Raw genomic sequence first — 12,390 nt, forward strand, 5'->3', positions numbered from 1 at the left:
AAGTTGATGGGAAACAGCAGCAACTCAAAGAAAGTCAGGACCTCAAAGGACTTGGATCTTGTGGGAACATTTGGTCCCCTCAAGCAGCTTTACAAAGGAAAAAAAAAAGCAAACATCCAAGGTGCTGACAAAGTGTAAGGGAACATGGAACTTGGTGGGGTGAAGGAGGCTGTGACTATCGAATCTCGACTTTGGGACTACCGACAGAAGCAGGGGCCATGACCGCTTTCCTCATGTTGTTTCTTTTTTCCCAATTTCCCTCCTGTTGTAAGTACTGATAGTGCAACAACCACAATTTATGTTCCGGGTGGGACTGTGACTGAATTGGCATCAGGACACAATGAAGTGATGCCAAATGGGAATCTGTCTTTCCCCTGTGTTGGACAGAAAAAAGTTTCTTCATCTAAATAAAGGACAGCAATAAATGCTAAGGGGCAGAAAGAGTGGACTCTGCTGGCTATTCTTAATTTGCATCTAAACCTTGATCACCCGCCTCCTCTGCCTTGTTCTGTGCCCCAGAAGGTTGACTTCTGGATTATATCACCTGGCTCCCAGGACCTCTTCACCTCCAGCTTGAATTCAGCCAATGGGAGGCACTGGCCAGAGACTGGAGAGAAGTCGGGGTCTTATTCCCCTTGCTCCCCATAGCTCTGGCAGTGGCTATGTTCCTTTATGGGTGCCTCTCCCACAAGCAGCTCTTTCCCACAGCTCTAGCTCCCACCAGGATTTGGTACACTGCCACTTCTCCCTTGTGCCTTCAGGCATGGGGATATATTTTTCTATTACTGCTGCAAAAAGTAGAGAACCTTTCCCAGTTGTGGTCAAAGAGAGATGTGACAAAAGAAGAATGGTCAGAGAGATGATGTTGCTGGCTTTGAAGATGGAGAAAGGGGGCCAGGAGCCAAGGAATATGGAGAGCCTCTAGAAGCTGGAAAAGGCAAGGAAGCAGCCAGCCCTGCTGATGCTTTGATGTTAGTCCAGTGAGACCCAGGTCAGACTTCTGACCTACAGAACTGTAAGATAATACAGTTTGTGGTCATTTTTTTTTGCAGCAGTAATAGAAAAATATATCTTAATTTTATTTTTATTTATTTTTTTTTTGGTGAGGAAGATTGGCCCTGAGCGAACACCTGTTGCCAGTCTTCCTCTTTTTGCCTGAGGAAAAGTCGCCCTGAGCTAACATCTGTGCCCACCTTCCTCTATTTTGTATGTGAGTTACCATCACAGCATGGCTTGATGAGTGGTGTAGGTCCACGCCCAGGATCTGAACCTGAGAACCCAGGCTGCCCAAGTGGAGCCCACCGAACTTAACCACTATGCCATTGGGCCAGCCCACAAGATCCTTAATTTATTCACATGTGCAAAGTCTCTTTTGCCATGTGAGATAACATATTCACAGGTTCTGAGGATTAGCATGTGCACATCTTTGGGGGGCCATGAATCTGCCTGCCACAGAGTGATCATGGCGTCATCCTGCTGCTAGACTCTGAGTGTGTTACTATCCCTGTGGGTTATGCATGTGCTCACCTCTGTGAGGGGTCCTTGCATTAAACTCTCTCAGTGGTTTCCCATGTAGCCCTTACTGACAGAGACTAAGTCAAGGTGTTACTGATTGTCTCTCCCTGAAAAAGTGCAGCCCTGTGTTCTTCCCCACAAAATGGAAAGGTCTTTGTGTTGCTTCTCCTCCTTAGTATGGTCTTCCTTCTCAATTTAAATACTATATTCCCACAGAGAACATGAACAAGCAGTTCCAAAAGGAAATACAAACACAGCCAGTAAAAATATGAAAACCATTCAATTTCTCAATAAAAAATGTACAAATTAACTAGATATCAGTTCAAAATAGTGAAGATTTGATAGAAGAAAAAAAAAGAGGGTAGAGAAAACCTGTGCTCACATACTCTGATGATGAAGCAGAAATTGGTAAAATAGCTTCCCATCATTGCGTTCATAGGGTAATAAAACTCTTCAGCACGATATTCACTAATTTATTCATTTACTCAACAAATATTTATTGAGTGTTTATCAGGTATCAGACTCCGGATACAGCACTACCCCTCTCTTACATTCAAATGAAGACAAATAGCACAGAAATAAATAAGTAAAACAAATTGTCTGTCCAACGGTGCTAAGTGCTAAGGGGAAAATGAAGTGGCAAAGCAAACAGGAAGCCTTGGCAGGGCTGGTCAGGAAGGCCTCATTTGACTACAGACCTACAAGAGGGAAGACCACGAGCCATGTGTTATCTGGGGGAAGAACATTCCAGGCAGAGAGAACCGTGAGTAAAAGACTCTAAGATGCGAGAGCATTGGGTATGTTCCAGGACCAGAAAAGAGGCTAGTGTGGCTGGAGCCTAAGTGAGGGAGGGGAAAAGCAGTAAAAATACAATATCAGAGAGGGGAGGGGAGGCAGGATAGAGGGTGGGAGGTAGAGCCTGTAGGTCTTACAGGTCACTGTACAGACGTCGGCTTAGAAGAGTGACATGATCTAAAGTACACTTTTTAAAATATCATTCTGACTCCTATGTTGAGCGTAGACTGTAAGAAAGCAGAGCAGAAGAGGAAGGCAACGTCAGCAAACGATGTAACAGGAAGCCCTAGATCCCACCTTCCCCCATAGAGACACAGATTTAATGGTGATGAAATTCAACATCCTTTCATGATAAAAACTCTCAAGCAACTATGAATAGAAGGAAACTACCTCCATATAATAAAAGCCATATATGAAAAGCCCACCGCTAATGCCATAGTCAATGGGAAAAGAATGAAAGCTTTTCCTCTAAGATCACGAACAAGGCAAGAATGCCCACTCTTGACACTACTATTCAATATAGTATTGGAAGTTCTAGCCCGAGCAATTAGGCAAAAAAAGAAATAAAAAGCACACAAATTAGAAAAGAAGACATAAAATTATCTCTGTTTGCAGATGATATGATCTTATACGCAAAAATCTCAAAAGTTCCACAGAAAGAACTGTTAGAACGAATAAATGAACTCAGCAAAGTAGGATACAAAATCATCACTCAAATATCAATTGTGTTTTTATACACTAATAATGACCAATCCAAAAAGGAAATTAAGAAAACAATCCCATTATTATAGCATCAAATAGGATAAAATCCTTAGGAAGAAACTTAACCAAAGAGGTGAATGACTTATACACTGATAACTACAAAATATTGCCAAAAGAAATCAAAGAAGATATAAATAAATGGAAAGACATCCCCTGCTTGTAAACTAGAAGATCTAATAGTGTTAAAATGTCCATACTACCCAAAGAAATCTACAGATTCAATGCAATCTCTATCAAAATCCCAGTTGCATTTTTTGCAGAAATAAAAAAAAAAAATCCTAAAATTCATATGAAAACATAGGGGAAAGTTTCAGGACATTGGCTTTGTCAATTATTTCTTGGATATGACATCAAAAGCACAGGAAACAAAATAAAAAATAGACAAATGGATGACATCACATTTAAAAACTTCTGCATTTCAAAGGAAACAATCAACAGAGTGAAAAGGCAACCTACAGAACAGGAGAAAATACTTGCAAATCATATATCTGATAAGATAAGGGGTTAATATCCAGAATACATAAGGAACTTCTATAACTCAACATCAAAAACACAAAAGGAGCAAAGGACTTGAATAGACATTTCTCCTAAAAAGACATCAAATGGCCAATAAGCACATGAAAAGGTGCTCAACATCACCAATCATTAGGGAAAGGCAAGTCAAAATCACAATGAGATGTCATCTCAAACCCATCAGGATGACCACTATCAAAAGAATAGAAAACAAGTGTTGGAGAGGATGCAGAGAAGTTGGAATCCTTGTGAATGTAAAATGTAAAACAGTGTTGTCATTACGGAAAACAGTATGCTGGTTCCTCAAAAAATTAAAAACAGAATTATCATATGACCCAGCAATTCCAGTTCCCAGGATATATCCAAAAGAATTCAAAGCAGGATCTCAAAGAGGTATGTGCCTACCTATGTTCATCACAGCATTATTCACAATAGCCAAAAAGTGGAAGCAACCCAAATGTCCACTGACAGATGAATGGACAAAGAAACTGTGATATATACATACAATGGAATATTATGCAACCTTAACAAAGGAGATCTTGTCACATGCTACAACGTGGATGAACCTAGAGGACAGTAGGCTAAGCAAAATAAGCCAATCACAAAAGGCCAAAATTGTATGATTCCACTCATCTTAAGTACCTAAAGGAGTCGAAATCATAGAAACAGATAGTAGAAAGGTAGTTACCACGGGCTGGGGAGAGGTGGGGGAGGGGGGATTAGTGCTTAGTGGATACAGTCTCAATGTTGCAAGATAAAAAAGTTCTTATATCAAATCATCATGACGTACACTTTCAATATCCTACAATTTTGTCAATTATACCTCAATAAAGCTAGAAAAAAAGATTTAAGAGTTCTAGAGTTCTAGAACAGTTCTAGCATCTGTTGCACAACAATGTGAATATACTTAACACCACAGAACTGTACACTTAAAAATGGTTAAGATGGTAAATTTAATGATATGTGTTTTTACCAACCTCCACCGCCACCCCCCCCCAAAAAAAAGAAAGCAAGGCAGAAGCATAAAGAAAGAAATATAAATTTTTTTCCACAATCTAGCCTCCACCTTCCTATCCAGTCTCAGCAAATTCCAATGACCATTTCCATTCAATGCTACAGCCATAATAGGAGTAGCCTAATAAAGTACTTAGAGTTTATGCACTTTCTTATACTGCTGTGCATTTAACTGCTGCTCCCTCTCCCTGGAATATTCTTTTCCTCCTTCACTTTCAATTCACGCCCACTCAGTAAGTCTCATCTCAGATGTCATCTCCACCAGAAGATCTTCCCCAACCACCACCATCTGGACTAAGTGTCCTTCCATGTAGATACAGGAGAAGCCTTCTTACCCAACACAGCTGAGACAGAGATGACCAACCTCTCAACGAGGTTGGTTAACCCAGAGAATATTTTTAAAATGATATACATATACCTTCAATATTTTATTTAAAACATAAATGTACATAAATTAACCGATATTTTCGTGTACTCAAGGCCTTTGAGTACGGGTTTGCTAACATGAGTTAAAGGTCTTTCTTGTGAATCCCACTCCTATAGGGCCCTGGCTACATTTTTTCAGTTCTCTAAACTGGAGTAACAATGAAAGATACCTACGAAGCAACGAGTGCTGTTTTTCATTTTTTACAATTTCCCCTTGAATCTTTTCTAGTTGTCTCACCATAGCTAATTAAACAGCACTTATTTTTAGCAAAATGCTTCCAAAGTATTTATTTGTATAAAAACACCCATATTTTGTACACTCACATTTCATCAATTTATACAATATTTAATGAAATTAGAGCATTACAATAAAGTGTATAACTTCAGGAATACATGTTTGGAAACAAAAGCAACTGGCTTTTGAGAGGCGGGACAACACAGCGGTTAAGAGTTGGTCTCCGGAGCCAGGCTGCCTGCTCCAATGCTGGCTCTACCACGAGGGGACAACTAAACTGGCACACGTAAGTGCGCTTCTCTGTGCTGCAGTGTCCTCATCTCTATGGTGTGGACGGTAATATGATCTTCTTCTTAGGGTCACTGGCAAGATTAAATGAGTTAATATGTGTAAAGCACTGAGAAGAGGCTGGCACGTGATTATCACTACATAAGAGTTTGCTGCTGATATTATTAAAAGGACTGGTCTACCAAAGACAGCCTGCTTTCTAAGAGCATCAGTCAGGTTTTGCAGAGGGAATAAACAACATCAATGAATCCAGTGAGTTGGTTAAATGGAGGTCAAAACCCTGTGGTAGCCTTTTCTTCCTCTGATATAGCACTTACTACACACTGTATTTACATATTTATACCACCCAATAGATGTAGGGTTCTTTTGTGTTTTTTTAAAGATTTTATTTTTCCTTTTTCTCCCCAAAGCCCCCCAGTACATAGTTGTATATTTTTCAGTTGTGGGTCCTTCTAGTTGTGGCACGTGGGATGCCGCCTCAGCATGGCTTGATGAGCAGTGCCGTGTCTGCGCCCAGGATTTGAACCAGCAACAGCCTGGGCCACCGAAGCAGAGCACGCGAACTTAACCACTCGGCCACGGGGCTGGCCCCAGATGTAGGGTTCTTGAGGGAAGGAACTATTTCTATGCATTTTAACACCCTCGGCACTTGGTACAATTGCACATTCATTCTTTCACGCCCTATGGCTTATGCACAGTGGGTCCTCATAAAAATTAAAGGCTAAATAAATTAATAAATTAATGAATGAAAACAAGTTATACTTTAGATTGTTCTACTTTAAAAGCTTGTTTTAGTAATAGCAGCAGATACTAAACCACCCTACCTTTCAAAACCAGACTTCCCTCCTCCCATTACTCAATCACAGAATGATATACAGTCATGTGTCACTTAATGACGGGGATATGTTCTGAGAAAAGCATTGTTAGGCAATTTTGTCATTGTGCAAACATCACAGAGTGGACTTACACAAAACTAAATGGTATAGACTATTACACACCCAGGCTATATGAGACTACTCTCATGCAACCACTATCATATATGCAGTCCATTGTTGACTGAAACGTCATTACATAGTGCATGACTATAGAGAATATCTCAATAACTACTGACTGAATACGCAGCGAATGAATCTCACCGACCTAGCATCACTGGGCAAGAAAGTTCAAAAGTTTATTCTTTAGGCATCAAAACAACTGTATCTTCAATATTCTGAACAGAAAATTTTTTTTAAAATCTTAAATAAATCCCTGCTTTCATAAACAGTCTGCTAATCATAAATCTCTTCTTGATGACTCAGGGTCACGTTTATGAACATTAATTATTATTCATGCCTTTAAAGGTCTAACGACTTAAGTACTGTCTATTTGATTATAAATCCCAAGCGTACACTGGTCCCTGATGTGGAACATCAGGAATTTATTTCCAGTTGCCTACAAAACAGTTATCTAACTACACTTTGCCATCTAAAACCTCAGTCACCTCACACTCAACGTGTCTCAAACTGAAGTCATCATCAATACCTCACGAATATCTTGCCACAGCCAGCGGACTCACTCTCACAAACTAGAAACCTCAGAGTCATCTCCTTTTGTACCACATTCAAGCAACTCCTAAGGCCTACTCCTCTTCTTTGCCAATGTCCAGCAAGTCTCACTCCAGCGCAGGCTCATTGTACCACACGCTTAGATGACCTCAGTAGATGCCCTGCTGCCTCCACGCTGCCAGCACCCACCAACCACACTCCTTCCAGCAAATTCACCACTCTATTTCCTGTCCAAACATTATCAGTGCCCCTTAAATCCACCTCTCGATCCATAGAATAGAATCCAAATCTTTTCACGTTTCTCACAGAACTAAAAAAAACAGCTAGCTTTTACTCAGCATCTACTAAAAATCTCATTTGAGGAAGAGGACAGCATGTGACAACTTCTTGCTAACATTCAACTCACAATCAGTAGAGGAAGGAGCAAGGAGAACTGCTGCTCTGACCCACACGAAAACAAAAACGATGAGCGGAAATAACGAAAACTTGACAGAAAGTAATTATGTTATCTTAAGAGTCTAAGAGCAACAATAAGAACAAGGCTGTGTAGTCTATGTTTTAGATCGGCAAAAGCTCAGAATTCCTTATAGCTTCAGGCTCTGAAAGTTGATACGGCTTGAGAGAGTCTGGAGGCTCAAGAGACTTGGAGGTTCCTGACCATGAAGCTGCAAATACAACTGATGAGGAAAAGAAGTTGGTTAGTATAGTGGGTTGAAGTGTCCCCCCAAAAATGCAAGTCCCCCAGAATCTCAGAATGTAACCTTATGTGGAAATCGGATGTTTGCAGATATAATCAGTTTAAGATAAGGTCATACTGGATTAGGGTGGGTGCTAAATCAAATGTCTGGTGTTTTTATAAGAAGAGGAAAGGACACATAGACATTCAGAGAAGGCAGCCATGTGAAGACACACAGAGACCAGAGTGCTGCAGCTTCAAGTCTAGGAACATCAAGGATTGCCAAGAGCCACCAAAAGTCAAGAAGAAACCAGAAAGGATCTTCCCCTAAAGCCTTCAGAAAGAGGATGGCTCTGACAACACCTTAATTCCAGGCTAAATGTATATACAAACAAAAGAGCTGCAAAATATGAGAAACAAAAACTTAGAGAACCGACAGGAGAAATAGACAAGTTGACAGTTATAACTGGAGACCTCAACACCCTTCTCACCACAACTGATAGAACCAGACAGAAAATTAGCAAAGGCCTAGAAGAACTCAATAACCATCAATCAAAACAAGACTTAACCAACAGTAATAGAACACCCCACCCAAAACAGCAGAATATATTCTTCTCAGGTGCCATGGAATATATACTAAGATAACCCATGTCCTGGGCCATAAAACAAACCTCAATAAACTTCAAAGGATTGAATTCATAGAATGTGTTCTCCTACTACAATGGAATAAAGTAGGAATCAGTAACAGAATGATAACAGGGAAATCTCTGAACACTTGGAAACTAAACCACACACTTCTAAATAATCCATAGGTCAAAGAGAAATTCTCAAAGAAAAATCAAAAAACATAGTGAACTGAATGAAAATGAAAATACTACTTATCAAAATGCCAAAGCAGTGCTGTGGGGGAAATTTCTAGCACTAAATGCACACAAGAGAAAATCAGAAAAGTTTCAAATCAGGAATCTAACCACCTATCTTATGAAACCTAGAAGAAGAAGAACCAAAAAAAAACAGCAAAGCAGAAGGAAGGAAATAATAAAGATAAGATGAAAACAAAGAGAAAGAGCTCAATGAAACAAAGAGCTAGTTCTGTGAAAAAATCAGTAAAATTAACAAACTTCTAACAACACTGAAAAGACAAAAAGAGGGAAGACACTAATTACTGTGTCGATAGCATGTACCCTCCTATAACATGATGACAAGGGTACTTCACATCTGTGGTTTCCCTCCCCAAAACTCACAGCTCCGGTCAAACCAGGAGAAGAACAGCAGACAAACCCAAATCGAGAAAAAATTCTAAAAAATATCTGATCAGGACTACTTAGAACTCTCAAGATCATGAGAAAAAGCTGATGAAGAGAGCTGAGAAACGGTCCCAGATCAGAGAAGAAGGAGCAGACAAGATGACTAAACATGATGTGGTTTCTGGATGAAATCCTGAAGCACAGAAAAGACATCAGCGGAAAAGTGAGTTAGGTCTTAATCAAGTCTGGAGTTTAAGAAAACATATCACACCAAGGACGGTTTCCTAGTTGTGACAAATGTATTCTGGTAATATGTTAACAAAAGGGAAAACTGGCTGTGGGTATATAAGAACTCTGTACTAAATCTGCAACTGTTCCGTAAACCTACAACTATTCTAAAAACTAAGTCATTGAATAATTATTGTTTTCAGAGTACAGAGATAAGGGAAAAGATAAGCTCATTAACAGAGACTGATGGTTTAATGTTAATAAAGATCCAGAGAGTAAAGAACTCCTAATTCCTACTTCGTCTCTGGTCTTCTATTTCAAGAATTTAGCTTGCAAAAGTAGAAGAAACCAAACATTTTCTACAATGAATAAGTACTGCTTTTTACCTTTAAAAAAATTAAAGTAAATGGAAGGCTTAAGAAAAAAAGTACATTAGTAAGTGAGGAGTAGAAGAGCAAGATAAATAAAGAAATTCCAAGAATGTGTCTAACTGCTGTTAAATCAATTTATATTTTCTGGAAAAATAATGCCCAGGTTATTGGGAAATTTTGCAAATGAGATCAAGGAACCACAGAGGATGTTCTCTGAGAAATCACGGGGAATGCCACAGCCAAAAGACTAGAAACAGGCAAATGTTCCAATTTCAAAAAGGAAAACAACATACTTCTGTAAGCCAGACTAAAGAGCCTGCTGTCTATTTGGTACGTTTTAGTCATCAAGAGACATCAGGGTACATACATTCAACCTACTATACATTAAAACAACCATCTCATAAATATTTGACTTCTTTTTTTGACTGCAGAAGATTTGGCAGACAATGTGTATTTTATTTCAGCAAAGTATATGACAAGCTGCCTCAAGGAAATCCTTCAGACAAGGTGGAGAAATATTCCAGGAAGTAAAAATGGAGGCAGGGGAGCCTGGTGGTGCAGTGGTTAAGTTCGCATGTTCCGCTTCGGCGGCCTGGGGTTTGCCCATTCAGATCCCGGGTACAGACATGGCACCACATATCAAGCCATGCTGTGGCAGGCGTCCCACATATAAAGTAGAGGAAGATGGGCACGGATGTTAGCTCAGGGCCAGTCTTCCTCAGCAAAAAGAGGAGGATTGGCAGCAGATGTTAGCTCAGGGCTAATCTTCCTCAAAAAAATAAAAAGAAAAGAAAAAAAAAATGGAGAAAGATTTCAAATGTATACTAGGCTAGGCTCTTTCTTCACTCCTGTCCTGTTGAACATTTCTATAATTAACTTAGATGAAGATGTAGAAACAATATGCATGAAAGAGGCTAGTGATGTAAGTCTCATAAAGCAATAACACAAAAAACAGAATCTGGATCCAAAAAGACAGTAAAAGGCTGTACTGATAAGTTGAGCACAGCAAGATGAAATGCAAAAGGGAAAATAGCCTACATTTGGGCCCTAAACTCAAATGCACAAATACAGGGTAGCATCCTGGCAAAAGAAGACTCTGTGATATTTAATTGACAGCCAGCTCAGTACGAATCCATTACATACAAAGAATATGGCACCATCTAATGAGAGAGGCCGCAACACTGCTGTATTCTAGTGATGCTACACTGCGCACATTAGAGACAAACTGAACTCTGCCAAGAAGACTAACTAGGGTCAAAGGTAAAACAGAGAAGTTTATGGATGGAAGGGAAGCAGGTCTGGCCTGAGGAAAAACGTTTCAGGGGTTATATGATAACTGTCTTCAAATATCTGAGATGCTCCCATATGAAAGGAATATTACACGTATTCTAAATGGAACTAGGGCTAACAAGTAGAATTTAAGGGACACAAGTTTAATTTCAATATAACAGTGAGGGTAATTCAAAGACAGAATGAGCTGCAATCACAGTTGAGCTCCCCTCCTTGGAGGCCAGATGACAAACTGGCAGAAACGGAGCAAGGGGAATAAAGCATCAGACGGCTGCTTAGACTAGGCGACCTTTAAAAGCTCTTCCAGCTCCATAATTTTAAGATGCTAAACTTTCTCTACGCCAAACCTTTGTCTCCAGTCCAACTGCTTTTCTCAGTTTCTGGAACAAGCCTTATTTATATGTGTACTTTCCTGTATCCACGCTCTCAGGCCATTCTCTCACTCAGGCAAAGACAAAGAATTTGTCTTTCCAAGTCTTACCCATCCATCAAAAACGAACCCAAATACCGTCCTTCTCAAAGACTTCCACGCCTACCCAACCCTGATCTCTCTCTCCTCTGAACTATGAAACACTTCTAGTGCCATTTGCTTGGCAATTAACTACATACCACCCTCAGACACCTCTTCTTCTGTCTTCAACTGTTATTTAAGTTTTTATTAATAATCTCTCTCCTCAATTAAATTAAAAGCTCCTTACAGGCAGACAGTGACACTTATACTCTGTATCTGCCACATACCTAGGGGCACCTAGGACACACTCGAGAGTCTTTGGTTTTCAATATTGCGAACATATTTATTAAAACCGTTGCTTGCATGGCATGTTTTTAGAGGTCAATGGAAAATTCACTATTCAAATCTGAATATGAACTAATATACATGACTGCCAGTTCAGATACAGAACTACCAGAATAAGACACTGCCACGCACTGATAACATATTCCAACCAAAGGATTTTTTAAATGGTGAATCAAGCTCGGAAAAGTTCAAATTTTCCAACCTAAACATAGAGCTCGGTAAAGCTGGCTTAAAATCTTTTTTGAGCAGAGAAAGATTAACAGAACCAAACCAGAGAATGAAAAGCGACAAAAAGAAATCATGATATTTTAGGAAAAAACCCATATTTATGTATTTAAGTGTAAAATGTATTGATGTGTGATGCGTAGACTGTAATTTTGTTTCCTGTACCTTGGAACACAAATTAAGAAAAAAGGAAATTTGTCATACAGAGCCCAGAACATACGCTCACTCCCTAAACAGCAACCAACCAAACCGTAGACAAAATAAAAAGAGAACTCCTCATCAGCTTAGATATATTAATAAAGATTAGAAAATACTTACTGAAGATTCTGGATCTGAGAGCTCATCCAATAATTTCCTTGCATCCACCACAGCTTGATAGAGTCTCAGATTTTTACCGTCAGAAGCAACAAAGCAAGCACTTGCAGAATTGCAATATGTGCCTGAGGAAGCAAATGCTCTGCATTA

At 39.5% G+C, this 12,390-nt stretch overlaps 1 protein-coding gene across 6 annotated transcripts in view; it reads right to left on the bottom strand.

Moving 5' to 3' along the window:
• The window catches only part of DMXL2 (Dmx like 2), a 139,436-nt gene that overhangs the window by 64,749 nt on the left and 62,297 nt on the right, over positions 1–12,390 (bottom strand). For all 6 annotated transcript variants that reach the window (XM_046655233.1, XM_046655231.1, XM_046655232.1 and 3 more), the window contains one exon: positions 12,244–12,365. In XM_046655233.1, coding sequence (XP_046511189.1) covers positions 12,244–12,365 — 122 coding nt within the window. The remainder of the gene's footprint in view (positions 1–12,243; positions 12,366–12,390) is intronic.

This window comes from Equus quagga, chromosome 2 (assembly GCF_021613505.1).
Source record: "Equus quagga isolate Etosha38 chromosome 2, UCLA_HA_Equagga_1.0, whole genome shotgun sequence".
NCBI classification, from domain to species: domain Eukaryota; kingdom Metazoa; phylum Chordata; class Mammalia; order Perissodactyla; family Equidae; genus Equus; species Equus quagga.